The 15,835-nt window shown below is 50.1% G+C and overlaps 1 protein-coding gene across 3 annotated transcripts in view; it reads left to right on the forward strand.

The window, feature by feature from the left end:
• Positions 1 to 291: 291 nt before the first annotated feature.
• Positions 292 to 15,835, forward strand: part of LOC132381817 (HHIP-like protein 1) — a 105,833-nt gene continuing 90,289 nt past the window's right edge. The window contains exon 1 of one of the 3 annotated variants that reach the window (XM_059951430.1): positions 292 to 1,436. In XM_059951430.1, the coding sequence (XP_059807413.1) occupies positions 1,176 to 1,436 (261 nt within the window). In that variant the 5' untranslated portion in view covers positions 292 to 1,175. The remainder of the gene's footprint in view (positions 1,437 to 15,835) is intronic. The other 2 variants (XM_059951429.1, XM_059951428.1) reach the window with 2 other exon arrangements.

The raw sequence follows: 15,835 nt of genomic DNA on the forward strand, positions 1-15,835 counted from the left end.
ATCCCCATGCAAGAATTTCCATCTACTTCGTGTTTTTAGTGGCATACAAGGCGGCCATTTAGCCCATCACGCCTTTCTGTTCTCAATTTAATCCCATTCCCCCAGTTATCTCCCTGCAATTTAATGTCTCCCCGCATTCCCATACCTTCCCCGCCTTAAAGTCTACCTCCCACCGATACACTTTGGGCCACTTTGTCGCGGTCAGTTAACCCACCAACCGGCACGCATCTGGGATGTGGAGGGAACCCGGGCGACCGGGGAAACACACAGCGAGGCCGCGCAAACTCCACACAGTTCAATTACAATCGATAAATTCCTCAAACTGATTTTATGATTTGCAGTTTTATTCTTGTTGTCTGACGTGAGATTTTCTTTCCTCTTTTCCTGTTTTGTTTGGCTGCGATCTCTCCTCAGCAACTATCATTCCTTTGTTTCCGACCCTCTTTATCAGCGTCCCTGCACTTCCCTTTCCCTAGCAGACGTAGCAGCGAGGAACTGGGTTCGAAAGAAAGACTGTGGGGTGAATGAAACGGTCCCGTCTCCCTCTCTCTCCTACTGAAAGATCAGCTTCGCGCCTGCAGACACAGCGGTTAGAGGTTAGAGATGACAGAGCAAACGCACAGTGCGGGCTAGACTGAGGAGCTAAGTGACAAGAGGTCAAGGGAGAGACAGCAAGGCGGGAGACGAGGAGAAAGAAAACACAAAGTAAGACGGGAAAGAGAGTAATTGAGATAGAAGGGAAAATACGGAGAGGTTGTGAAGGTGCTGGAGAAAGCGAAACGACGAGGAAGCAGAGATTGCGGTGATAGAAAAGGGGAAACACGGGAGAAAAGGGGAGGGAGAAAGAGCAAGGAAGAAACTGGGAGAGAAAGGAAGACTGCGAGAAAAGAAATACGGATAAGGGGAGATACTTAAAGAAGAGAGAGGGAGGGAGGGAGGAAGGGAGAGGGAGAGGGGGGGGAGAGAGAGAGAGAGAGAGAGAGAGAGAGAGAGAGAGAGAGAGAGAAACGGGGGAAAAGGAGAGACGGGGAAGTAACAGTGCTGAAAGAAGAAAAAACACGGAGGAGAGAGATAGGGAGAGAAAGAGGAAGAGAAGGGTGAGGTTTGAGAGAGAGATGAGAGCCGGACAGATTTAAGCCCCAGTTTCCCGGTTTGAAGTGACGTCCCACGATAGGATGAATCGCTTCTTCGTCGGTAGCCTGGTCCTCCTGATGGCTGCCGTGCATCCGGCGACTTCCCACCCCCAGTGTCTGGACTTCAAGCCCCCCTTCCGACCCTCCAAGCCCCTATCATTCTGCACCATGTATTCCTCGTTCGGGTGCTGCGACTCTCGCCGGGACTCCGCCATCTCTCGAAAGTACCGACAGATCCTCAGATACTTCCACTCCTCAGCGATCCCCGTCTGTGCCGGATACATCCAGGAACTCCTGTGCCAGGTGAGTCAGGGAGGCTAGAACGGGTCGGAATCGGGTTTGGGTTGGTGGGGATTCGGTGAATTTTGGACCCAGTCTATGGGGCGATTGGGAGGGAGGCAGGGAGAGCTCTGGGATGAGAGAATTCTGCCTGCCTCCCTCCCCCTCCCCCTCTGGGTTGTAAATGAGCCAGAAACCGCTCACTTCACGGGAATTAAAGATTTCCATGACAACAATTCCCAGATCCAGAAAAAATATGACGAGTTCATTTTAGGGTTGGTTACTGCTGGTGAATTCTGGGATTAATTATTGATTTGCCGGTGAAGGTTCACTATTAATTCTTTCAGAAGACGCATGCCGACCTGCTGAATTCCTCCAGCATTTTGTGTGTATTACTCTGGATTCACAGAATCTCTTGTTTCATTTAATACTTCTGACTTCAGAGGATTTTGGATTAAGTTTGGGGATTCCAAATTGTCTCTGGGATGAAGGGTTGACAATTTCCAATTAAGGCTGACAACTCCTGATTGGGACAGGGATTGGGGACTCCTGAATGGAATTGTGGACTTCCCTTTGAGGGCCGTTGTCCCAAAATGGGAGGGCCATTCAGGACAGAGCTGAGAAATTCCCTCAGCCGGAGGGTGGTGATTCGTTGGTACAGCAGCATCCTGGTTAACACAATCACTGATCTGGTTTCAGTTCCTGCAAGTAGTTTGTTCGTTCTTCCCCTGACAAAACGAGCTTCCTCTCGGGCCCTGGTTTCCTCCCACATTCCAAGGATGTATGTTTAGGGTCAGTAAGCTGTGAAGATGCTAGGTTGGCACTAGAAGCATTGTGACAATCGTCATTGATTTGATTTGACACGAATAACACATTTTGATGTTTCAGTGCAGTGTGACAAATAAAACTGATCTTTACAGAGCTGATTTTTAAAGAGACCTTCAGTAGATCAATAGTTTTTTGGATAATCAAGAGATATGGGTTAGTGCAGAAAATGGTGTTGAGGTAAAAAAATAAGCCAATCAAAAACAAAGCAGGACTGGAGGGCATTCAGCCCACCATGCCTCAATGGGAAAGTATATGGGTGGAAAAGGCTTAGAGGGATAGGGACCAAATGCAAACAAATGGGGCTAGCTTGGATGGGGATCTTGGTCAGCATGAACAGGATGAGCTGAAGGGCTGTTACTGTGCTGTACAACTCAAAACTCTGCAACAGGAATAAGAGGCTGAATTGCCTGCTCCTGACCTTATGTTCATCTTTGTACTTGAAAACCCGTCATTTTCCCAATGTGCCAATCCTTCCCTCCTGGTCCTGTAGTCAGTCTCCCAACATGTCACCATTTACCTGCCGGCCCTGTAGTCTGTCTCCCAACCGTGTCAGCCCTTCCCTGCGGATCCTGTAGTCTGTCTCCCAACATGGCAGTCCTTCCTTGTGGGTCCTGTAGTCTGTCACTGAGCATGCCAATCTTCCCCTGTTGGTCCCAACATGCCACCCCTTCCTTGTTGGTCTTGTAGTCTGTCTCCCATTGTGCCACCCCTTCCTTACTCACCCTGCAGTCTGTCTCCCATTGTGCCACCCCTTCCTTACTCGCCCTGTAGTCTGTCTCCCATTGTGCCACCCCTTCCTTATTCGCCCTGTAGTCTGTCTCCCATTGTGCCACCCCTTCCTTACTCGCCCTGTAGTTTGTCTCCCATTGTGCCACCCCTTCCATGCTGGTCCTGTAGCCTAACTCTCATTGTGCCACTCCTTCCCTGCTGATCCTGTAGTCAGTTTCCCATTATCCATTTGTAAGACTAAGTGTAATAGTTATGGCGAGGACAAGGAATGAAAGGGTTACCGTATGAGGAATGTCTGGAGTTCTTGGGCTGTATTCCCCAGAGTTCAGGAGAATGGGGGGTGGGGGGGGGGGAATCTCATAGAAACATTCTTAATATTAAAAGGCCTGAACAGATTAGATATGGCAAAGTTATTTCCCGTAGTAGAGGAGTCCAAGACAGGAGGGTATGACTTCAGGATTCAAGGATGTCTATTTAAAACAGATGCAGAGAAATTACTTTAGTCAGAAGGTGATAAATCTGTGGAATTTGTTGCCACGAATCGCTGTGGAGGCCAAGTCATCGGGTGTATTTAAGGCAGAGATAGATAGGTTCTTGATTAGCCAGGGCATCAAAGGGTATGCGGAGAAGGCAAGGGAGTGGGGATGACTGGAAGAATTGGATCAGCCCCTGATTGAATGGTGGAGCAGACTCGATGGACCGAATGGCCTACTTCTGCTCCTATATCTTATGGTCTTAGGACAAATGATGCAGAAAGGGCTAAGCTAGTGATCCAGAGTTCCGATCCCACTGCAGCAGCTGGAGAATTGATAATTAAATCAGAAAATCCTGGTGTCAATAAAACTGAATATGAAAGCAAGTTGTTGCAGAAATGCATCTGATACTGTGACGTCCATGAAGGACTAAGATTTGCAGAATTTGCCCAGTCCGACTCTTAACCCACAGTGCAGTACTTCAGGAGACTACGCCACATCCTGCCAATGACTAACTATTTCTCATAGCCATGTAAGGCAGCAACAGGGACTTCAGCCAACTGTGTAAATTCTGACCGACAATCACCCATCTGCACTAATTCCATTTGTTCCTCTTACATCCCTATGAATTCTCTCCCCTCCCCTGTTCTAGCAGACAACTCACAGTAGCCCATGAACCACCAACTGGTACACCTTTGGAAAGTGGAAGGAAAACCACTTGATCAGAGAGCCCACACTCACAGCACAGAAAATCGGGAACAAACTTGGGGAGCTTAAAATCATAAATACAAGTAGTTTTGCAGATCCTGGAAATCCAGACATTTTGGGCCACAACCCTATTGAGTCCTCATGAAATGTCAGCTCCTTATTCTTCTCCATGGATGCAGCCTGACCCTCCAGCGTTTTGTGTGTGTTGCTCAGGTAGCTGGAGATTGGAGACAGCAGTACTAACCGATATGTTAGTGTTTTATAGGAATGCTTTGCCCCTCCAGTGTCTTGTGTTTCTCATTTTATCCATACTTGTAACAGAGAGGTTTTTGGAGGAACTGACTGTCTTTATTTCCTCCCTGTTCCCCGTACCGATGAGAAATATAAATGGAATGACTCTCCTGCTTTAAAGAAGGGAGCATTTTTGAGGATTTTCAATTGCTCTTTTAGTTATTGTCTTACTTTTCCATAAATGAGTGATCTTTTCTTGAGAACACAAAAATCAACTCTTTAGAACATGTGAAAAAGAACAAGAATTGAGCCTTAGACCATAAGACACAGTTTGCAGATGATATGAAGATAAGTGGAGGGACTGGTAGTTTTGAAGAAAAAGAGAGGCTATAGAAGGACTTGGATAGATTAGGAGAATGGGCTAAGAAATGGTGGATGGAATACGGTCAGGAAGTGTATGGCCATACACTTTGGTAGAAGAATTTAAAGGGTTTTCTAAATGGAGAGAAAATACAAAAATCTGAGGTGCAAAGTTATTTGGGAGTCTTTGTGTAGGCTTCCCTAAAAGTTAATTTGCAGGTTGAGTCAGTGGTAAGGAAGGCAAGTGCAATGTTATCACTCATTTTAAGAAGACTAAAATATAAAAGCAAGGATGTAATGTTGAGACTTTATAAAGCACTGGTGAGGCCTCACTTGGAGTGTTTTGTGCAGTTTTGGGCCCCTTATCTTAGAAAGGATGTGCTGAAACTGGAGAGAGTTCACGAAAATGAATCCAGGATTGAACATCTTGCCATATGAAGAGTGTCTGATGGCTCTGGGCCTGTATTCGTTGGAACTTAGAGGAATAAGGTGTGACCGAATTGAAACCTATTGAATGGCGAAAGGCTTTGATAGAGTGGATGTGGAGAAGATGTTTCTTATGGTGGGAGTGTCTAAAACCAGAGAACACAGCCTCAATAGAGGGGCATTCTTTTATAATGGAGATGAAGAGGAATTTCTTTAGCCAGAAAGTGGTGAATCTGTGGAATTCTTTGTCACAGGCAGCTGTTGAGGCCAGGTCTTTATGTATATTTAGGGCAGAGGTTGATAGATTCTTGATTGGTCAGGGCATGAAGGGATACACGAGACGGGGGAGGAAGGCAGTAGATTGGGGCTGAGAGAAAAGTTGCATCAGCCATGATGAAATGGTGAAGCATACTTGAAGGGCTTAATTCTGCTCCCATATCTTATGATCTTATGGACACAGCAGCAGACTTAGGCTGTTTGAGTCTTCTCCACAACTCCATCATGGCTGATCCTGGATCTACTTTTTAGGGAATGAGGCACGGCAGGGGACAGAAGTTTATGTATGGAAATGCTTTGCATCCAGTGACCAAGATCCCATTAGTTTCAAATGCCCTTGGGCTGAGATTCTAAATTGGAGAAAGGCCAATTTGATGGTATCAGAAAAGATCTGGAAAGTGCGGATTGGAACAGGCTGGTTCCTGGCAAAAATGCACTTGTAAGTGGGAGGCCTTCAAAGTGACATTTTGAGAGTACAAATCTTGTATGGTGCAACAGGAGTAGGGAACCTTAGTTCTCAAGAGATATTGAGGCCTGGTTAAGAATAAAAAGGAGTTGCATAGCAGATATAGGCTGGTAGGAACAAATGGAGTACTTATCGAGAGTAAGATATAAGACCAAAAGACAAAGGAGCAGAATTAAGCCATTCAGCCCATCGAGTCTGCTCTGCCATTCCATCATGGCTGATCCCAGATCCCACTCAACCCTATACACCCGCCTTCTCACCATAATCTTTGATGCTCTGACCAATCAGGAAACTATGAATTTTTGCTTTAAATATACCCATGGACTTGGCCTCTATAGCTATCTGTGGCCACAGATTCAGTATTCTGTGGCTAAAAAAAAATTCCTCCTTACCTCTTTTATAAAGGGTTGTTCCTCAAATTTGAGGCTGTGCCCTCTAGTTCTGGACACCCCCACCAGAGGAAACATTTGGCTATTTGGGAGGGTAAAAGTTCATCACAACATTGCAGTACAGAATCTGTTCTTAAGCAGGGTAAGGGTTAATCAGTGTGACTTCCCTGATATTCAGCAGGGTAAAGATTAATCAAATACTTGTAGATGATGCATGTCTGAAATGATGACTGAGGGATATGGGCCAAACACAGGCAAATGGGGCCAGATCAAGGGCTTCCAACCTATTTATATCAAGGACTATATCAACTGAGTTTTCCGTTGACCCCAGGTTGCAAACCTGTCTTAGATAGCATGGATTTGTTGGGCCAAGGGGACAGTTTCCACACGCTGTGACTGCAGTAACCAAGCACTGGGTGTACCAGCCAGTCATGCAGTGGCTGTGGAAAGAGAGGAGAAGAATCAGAGGACACAGACTTGACTTCCCAAAGTTTAAACTTCAAAATCGCTTAGATGAGACTCCATCAGCCATTTCTAACCCCAACTGATCAGTAATCTGCCATCAAGCCACTGTCCGTGACACCATGACTAACCTAATCGCCTCTGGAGAACTCTCATCCATTGCCACAAAATTCAGTTCCCTTATCCCGCACTACTCACTTCTACTTCCTACCCAAGATCCACAAACCTGACTTGTTTGGGTAGGCCCACTCTCTGCCTACTGCTACACCACTGAACCTGGGTCCCATACCCCCCACCCTTGGTTCGGTTCCTTCCCACTTCTCATGCTCTCGATCTTCTCACTAACTTTCAATTCCCTGGTGCTGACAGCCTCAGTTTCGCCACGGATGTCTATACATTTCTATCCCCCCATCAAGAAAGCATTAAAGCCCTCACAATAATAGAGCCAACCAGTTCCCCACCACCATCATCCTCCTCTGTCTGACAGAACCGGTCCTTACCCTCTACAATTTCTTCCTCAGCTACTCCCACTTTCTCCAAACTCGAGGAGTAGTCACGGGCATTCACATGGGCCCCAGCGATGTCTGCCTTTTCATTGGCTACGTAGAACAGTCCATGTTCCCAGACATCCCTGGTAGCTAACCAAGTCTTGCTCTGCTGCATTGATGACTGCATTGGTGCTGCTTCATGCACCTACGCTGAGCTCATCAAGTTCATCAACTTTGCCTCCAATGTCCACCCCGCCCTTAAATTCACTTGGTCCATTTCTGAAACCTCCCTCCCCTTTTTCAATATCACTGTCTCCATCCCTGGAGACAGACTGTCAACCAACATCTCTTATAAACCTACCGATTCCCAAGGCAGTCTTGACTATACCCTTTCCCACCCTATCTCCAGTAAAAATGAGTCACTTTTGTCTGTTCCTTCATCATCACCACTTCTGTTCCCAGGATGAGGCTTTTCTTGATGTCCTCCTTCAAAGAACAGTGTCTCCCTTCCTCCACCGTTGATGCTGCCTTCAACTGCGCCTCCCCCATTTCCTGAACATCCGCACTCACCCACTACCTTAACAGTGATAGATGAGCCCATGAGCTTCCAACACATCATTCTTTGCAACTTCTGCCATCTCCAAAAGGATCCTACCACCAAACACATCTTTACCTTCCCCCACTCGCTGCTTTCCATAGGATCACTCCCTCTGTGATTCCCTTGTCCATTCGTTGCTCCCCACTAATCTTCTCCCAGCACTATCCCCACCTGCCCAGTCACCTCCTCCCACACCTCCATTCAGGGCCCCAAACAGTCCTTCCAGGTGAGGCAATCCTTCACCTGTGAATCTGCTAGGGTCATCTATTGTGTCCGATGCAGCCTCCCCTACGTTAGTGAGACTCGTCGTAAATTGGGGGATCACTTCGCTGAGCACCTCTGCTCCATCTGCCAAAAGTGGAATTCCTGATGACCCAACATTTTAATTCTGATTCCCATTCCACATATCGACCCATGGATTTCTCTTGTGACCCAGGGTTGAGGAGCAACATCTTATATTCTGTCCGGGTAGCCTCTAACCTGATGGCATGAATATTGATTTCTCCTTTTGGTAAAAGAAAAATTGCCTTCCTCTCCCCTCTTTTTCTATTCCCCACTCTTCTCACTTGCGTATCACTTCCCCGAGTCCCCTACTCCTTCCTTCCCCCCATGGCCCACCTTCCTCTCCTATAAGATTCCTTCCTCTCCAGCTCTTCACCTTTTCTACCCTCCTTGCCTCACCTATCACCTTCTAGCTGTCCTTCTCCCCATCTTTTTATTCTGGCATCTTCCCCCTTTTATTTCCGTCTTGAAGAAGGGTCTCAGGCTGAAATGCCGAATGTTTGTTCATTTCCATGGAAGCTGCCTGACCTGCTGAGTTCCTCCAGCACTTTGTAACATACAAAGTGTTTGACAGCTCTCTGCACTCTCCTCATCTCCACCAATCTTTGTCAAAAATCTTACTAACCCACCCACCAACAGTTTTCAAGTCATTTATATTTATAACTATATATTATTCATTCCTTGGAGTGCTGTAGAATGAGGGGAGTTAGAAACATAGAAAACCTACAGCACAATACAGGTCCTTTGGCCCACAAAGTTGTGCCAAACACATCCCTACCACAGCAATTACTAGGCTTACCTATAGCCCTCTATTTTACTAAGCTCCATGTAACTATCTAAAAGCTTCTTAAAAGACCATATTGTATCCGCCTCCACCACCGTTGCCAGCAGCCCATTCCACGAACTCACCACTCTTTGAGTAAAAACTTACCTCTGACATCTCCTCTTTACCAACTCCCCAGCACCTTAAACCTGTGTCCTCTTGTGGCAACCGTTTTAGCCCTGACGAAAAGCCTCTGACTATCCACACGATCAATGTCTCTCATCATCTTATACACCTCTATCAGGTCACCTCTCATCCGTCGCTCCAAGGAGAAAAGGCCAAGTTCATTCAACCTATTCTCATAAGGCATGCTCCCCAATCCAGGCAACATCCTTGTAAATCTCCTCTGCACCCTTTCTGTGGCTTCCACATCCTTCCTGTAGTGAGGCGACCAGAACTGAGCACAGTACTCCAAGTGGGGTCTGACCAGAGTCCTATATAGTTCTGATAGAGGTATGCAAAATTATGATGACTATAGATAGGATTAAAACAAGCAGACTTTTCACCCTCGGATAGGGTGAGACCAGAACTAAAGGTCATAGGTTTAGGGTGAAATATTTAAGGGGAAATTGAAGGGGAGTTTCTTCACTCTGAGGTTGGCCTGAGTGTGGAACAAGCTGCCAGTGAAAGTGATGGATGCAGGTTCAACTGAAAGTGCCCGTTTGCATAGATATGTGGATGAGGGAGATTTGTCGGTCTACTGTCAGTGCAGGTAGATGGGACTACACAGGAAACCAGGCAGGCATGGATTTGATGGGCTGAAGGGCCTGTTCCTGTGCTGTGGTGTTCTTTGACTCTCTCACAGAGGTCCCAGCACCAGTCACCACCAGTCACAGACCCCAGACAGAATAACACCCTCCACAACTTCCGACTGTCTTCTATTGGAAAGTTAGCTTGGTATCCAAATGGCTAAACCAGGGGTCAGCAACCTTTACCACTGAAAGAGCCACTTGGACCCGTTTCCCACAGAAAAGAAAACACTGGGAGCCGCAAAACCCGTTTGACATTTAAAATGAAATAACACTGCATACAACGTTTAGTTTTGCCTTTATGCTATGTATAAACAAACTATAATGTGTTGCATTTATGAAATTGATGAACTCCTGCAGAGAAAACGAAATTACATTTCTGCATGCAACAAAAACATTTTGACCTCCGAAAAAAAGACGTTGGGTTGAAGGTTATTTTTAAGTAAAATACTCAACGTCTATTTGAGTCCTTCTTGTATTTATGAAAAACGCCAAACTTAAATTTGCCGCCAGCAGCAAACCAAAAATAACGTCAGCCAGCTGTCAACCTGAAAAATAAAAGGACTATTTCACTGAACAATGAAAACATTTGAATATACGTAAAATAATAGGCAATTAAAATATTTATCATACTTGGTCAGGTTGACTCACACCTGACAATGCAGTCGTATTCAGTGGGATGGATCGATGCTTAGGGGAGTGACCGGGAAGGATAATGTGTTTTTTTCCTCTCTGAACTCACAGAAGAGTTTCCGAAACGATGTTTGCATTGCGATGATTGCAGAATGTAAATACTCCGAATTTATCATGTCGTGACCTTGTTTGAACTCTCTCAAATTGGGGAAGTGAGACAATGTGCCTTTCTGTAAATCTCTGGCAAGCAACGTCAACTTGCGCTCGAATGCCAAAACATCCTCCAACATGTGCAGGTCTGCGCGTCCTTTCCCCTGAAGAGCTGTGTTCAGCGTGTTCAGGTGCGCTGTCATGTCTACCATGAAGTGTAGCTTTTCCAGCCACTCTGGCTGTTCCAGCTCAGGAAAGGTGAGCCCTTTGCTGCCCAGGAAAGTTTTCACTTCTTCCAGACACGCGACAAAGCGTTTCAGCACCTCCCCTCTGGACAGCCAGCGATAAAAACACATTGTAGCGGTGTGCTACACGCAGTCAGTAAACTGCAGTCAAAGATAGCTTTATTCGAACTAAACAGCCTTGCTTTTAAGCCTCCCTCAACCCGCCCCCCATGGGCGCAGATGCTGCAAAAGACACGTACTCACAAACCCCCGTAGACTATCTTCCCTTAGCCTGAACGCTGGCTAATTGTGAGCCGGTTCGGATGTGTCAGGAAATGGGTCGCCACAACGTCTTATTTAGATTGTACAAGATTACCATAATCTTCAAATTTAGATTTACATTTCAAAAACTAACAAACTAACATAAAATACATTTTAATTAAATACTGACCATGTAGCGGTGTGCTACACGCAGCGCTAAAATTACGACACGGAGTCGGTAACTGCAGTCGAAGGAAAAAACTTTATTCGAAATCTTCAGCCTCACTTTTAAGCCTCCCTCAACCTGCCCCCCATGGCGCAGAGGCTCCAAAGCTCTGTGCTCGCAAACCCCCGTAGGCTATCTAATTGTGAGTCGGTTCGGATGTGCCAGGAAAAGGGTCGCCACAACCAATTATTTCCCAAAGCAACAGGGAGCCGCAGCACAGACGTAAAAGAGCCACATGTGGCTCCGGAGCCGCGGGTTGCCGACCCCCGGGCTAAACCTTCCAGATCATTAGGAAATTGCACCCAATGTGCGCACTAGTCAAAGTGTAATACAGCGGCAGCGCGACTTGAACTAAGCTGCAACGTCAACTCCGGACACCAAGTGCTGACAGATTCTGATTCTGTGCCTGTCTTCTCTCTCTTGCCCCTCCACCCTCACCCCACCCTTCCCACCTCACTGCACCACCGCTCCCCCAACATCCCAAACTCTTCACTCCTCACCCCACCCTTCTCACCTCACCACTGCTCCCCCAACATCCCAAACTCTTCACTCCTCACCACACCCTTCCCACCTCACCGAACCACCGCTCCCCCAACATCCCAAACTCTTCACTCCTCACCCCACCTTTCCCACCTCACCGAACCACCGCTCCCCCAACATCCCAAACTCTTCACTCCTCACACCACCCTTCCCACCCCACCGAACCACCGTTCCCCCAACATCCCAAACACTTCACTCCTCACACCACCCTTCCCACCTCACCGCACCACCGCTCCCCCAACATCCCAAACTCTTCACTCCTCACACCACCCTTCCCACCCCACCGAACCACCGCTCCCCCAACATCCCAAACTCTTCACTCCTCACACCACCCTTCCCACCTCACCGCACCACCGCACCCCCAACATCCCAAACTCTTCACTCCTCACCCCACCCTTCCCACCTCACCGAACCACCGCTCCCCCAACATCCCAAACTCTTCACTCCTCATCCAACCCTTCCCACCTCACCGCTCCCCCAACATCCCAAACTCTTCACTCCTCATCCAACCCTTCCCATCTCACCGCACCACCGCACCCTCAACATCCCAAACTCTTCACTCCTCACCCCACCCTTCCCACTTCACCGCACCACCGCTCCCCAAACATCCCAAACTCTTCACTCCTCATCCAACCCTTCCCATCTCACCGCACCACCGCACCCTCAACATCCCAAACTCTTCACTCCTCACCCCACCCTTCCCACTTCACCGCACCACCGCTCCCCAAACATCCCAAACCCTTCACTCCTCACAAAACCCTTCCCACCTCACCGCACCACCGCTCCCCCAACATCCCAAACTCTTCACTCCTCACAAAACCCTTCCCACCTCACCGCACCACCGCTCCCCCAACATCCCAAACTTCACTCCTCACCCCACCCTTCCCACCTCACCGAACCACCGCTCCCCCAACATCCCAATCTCTTCACTCCTCACCCCACCCTTCCCACCTCACCGCACCACCGCTCCCCCAACATCCCAAACTCATCACTCCTCACCCAACCCTTCCCACCCCACCGAACCACCGCTCCCCCAACATCCCAAACTCTTCACTCCTCACCCCACCCTTCCCACTTCACCGCACCACCGCTCCCCCAACATCCCAAACTCTTCACTCCTCACCCCACCCTTCCCACCTCACCACTCCCCCAACATCCCAAACTCTTCACTCCTCACCACACCCTTCCCACCTCACCGCACCACCGCTCCCCCAACATCCCAAACTCTTCACTCCTCACCCCACCCTTCCCACCTCACCACTCCCCCAACATCCCAAACTCTTCACTCCTCACCACACCCTTCCCACCTCACCGCACCACCGCACCCCCAACATCCCAATCTCTTCACTCCTCACCGCACCCTTCCCACTTCACCGCACCACTGCTCCCCCAACATCCCAAACTCTTCACTCCTCACCCCACCCTTCCCACCTGACCGCACCACCGCTCCCCCAACATCCCAAACTCTTCACTCCTCACACCACCCTTCCCACCCCACCGAACCACCTCTCCCCCAACATCCCAAACTCTTCACTCCTCACCCCACCTTTCCCACCTCACCGCACCACCGCTCCCCCAACTTCCCAAACTCTTCACTCCTCACCCCACCCTTCCCACCCCACCGAACCACCGCTCCCCCAACATCCCAAACTCTTCACTCCTCATCCAACCCTTCCCACCTCACCGCACCACCGCTCCCCCAACATCCCAAACTCTTCACTCCTCACCCCACCCTTCCCACCCCACCGAACCACCGCTCCCCCAACATCCCAAACTCTTCACTCCTCACACCACCCTTCCCACCCCACCGAACCACCGCTCCCCCAACATCCCAAACTCTTCACTCCTCACCCCACCCTTCCCACCTCACCGAACCACCGCTCCCCCAACATCCCAAACTCTTCACTCCTCATCCAACCCTTCCCACCTTACCGCTCCCCCAACATCCCAAACTCTTCACTCCTCATCCAACCCTTCCCATCTCACCGCACCACCGCACCCTCAACATCCCAAACTCTTCACTCCTCACCCCACCCTTCCCACTTCACCGCACCACCGCTCCCCAAACATCCCAAACTCTTCACTCCTCATCCAACCCTTCCCATCTCACCGCACCACCGCACCCTCAACATCCCAAACTCTTCACTCCTCACCCCACCCTTCCCACTTCACCGCACCACCGCTCCCCAAACATCCCAAACTCTTCACTCCTCATCCAACCCTTCCCATCTCACCGCACCACCGCACCCTCAACATCCCAAACTCTTCACTCCTCACCCCACCCTTCCCACTTCACCGCACCACCGCTCCCCAAACATCCCAAACCCTTCACTCCTCACAAAACCCTTCCCACCTCACCGCACCACCGCTCCCCCAACATCCCAAACTCTTCACTCCTCACAAAACCCTTCCCACCTCACCGCACCACCGCTCCCCCAACATCCCAAACTTCACTCCTCACCCCACCCTTCCCACCTCACCGAACCACCGCTCCCCCAATATCCCAATCTCTTCACTCCTCACCCCACCCTTCCCACCTCACCGCACCACCGCTCCCCCAACATCCCAAACTCATCACTCCTCACCCAACCCTTCCCACCCCACCGAACCACCGCTCCCCCAACATCCCAAACTCTTCACTCCTCACCCCACCCTTCCCACCTCACCGCACCACCGCTCCCCCAACATCCCAAACTCTTCACTCCTCACCCCACTCTTCCCACTTCACCGCACCACCGCTCCCCCAACATCCCAAACTCTTCACTCCTCACCCCACCCTTCCCACCTCACCACTCCCCCAACATCCCAAACTCTTCTCTCCTCACCACACCCTTCCCACCTCACCGCACCACCGCTCCCCCAACATCCCAAACTCTTCACTCCTCACCCCACCCTTCCCACCTCACCACTCCCCCAACATCCCAAACTCTTCACTCCTCACCACACCCTTCCCACCTCACCGCACCACCGCACCCCCAACATCCCAATCTCTTCACTCCTCACCCCACCCTTCCCACTTCACCGCACCACCGCTCCCCCAACATCCCAAACTCTTCACTCCTCACCCCACCCTTCCCACCTGACCGCACCACCGCTCCCCCAACATCCCAATCTCTTCACTCCTCACACCACCCTTCCCACCCCACCGAACCACCTCTCCCCCAACATCCCAAACTCTTCACTCCTCACCCCACCTTTCCCACCTCACCGCACCACCGCTCCCCCAACTTCCCAAACTCTTCACTCCTCACCCCACCCTTCCCACCCCACCGAACCACCGCTCCCCCAACATCCCAAACTCTTCACTCCTCACCACACCCTTCCCACCTCACCGCACCACCGCTCCCCCAACATCCCAAACTCTTCACTCCTCACCCCACCCTTCCCACCCCACCGAACCACCGCTCCCCCAACATCCCAAACTCTTCACTCCTCACCCCACCCTTCCCACCTGACCGCACCACCGCTCCCCCAACATCCCAATCTCTTCACTCCTCACACCACCCTTCCCACCCCACCGAACCACCTCTCCCCCAACATCCCAAACTCTTCACTCCTCACCCCACCTTTCCCACCTCACCGCACCACCGCTCCCCCAACTTCCCAAACTCTTCACTCCTCACCCCACCCTTCCTACCCCACCGAACCACCGCTCCCCCAACATCCCAAACTCTTCACTCCTCATCCAACCCTTCCCACCTCACCGCACCACCGCTCCCCCAACATCCCAAACTCTTCACTCCTCACCCCACCCTTCCCACCCCACCGAACCACCGCTCCCCCAACATCCCAAACTCTTCACTCCTCACACCACCCTTCCCACCCCACCGAACCACCGCGCCCTCAACATCCCAAACTCTTCACTCCTCACCCCACCCTTCCCACCTCACCACTTCCCCAACATCCCAAACTCTTCACTCCTCACCCCACCCTTCCCACCTCACCACTCCCCCAACATCCCAAACTCTTCACTCCTCACCCAACCCTTCCCACCTCACCGCACCACCGCTCCCCCAACATCCCAAACTCTTCACTCCTCACCCCACCCTTCCCACCTCACCGCACCACCGCGCCCTCAACATCCCAAACTCTTCACTCCTC

The sequence above is a fragment of the Hypanus sabinus genome, chromosome 26, assembly GCF_030144855.1.
Source record: "Hypanus sabinus isolate sHypSab1 chromosome 26, sHypSab1.hap1, whole genome shotgun sequence".
Classification (NCBI taxonomy): Eukaryota; Metazoa; Chordata; class Chondrichthyes; order Myliobatiformes; family Dasyatidae; genus Hypanus; species Hypanus sabinus.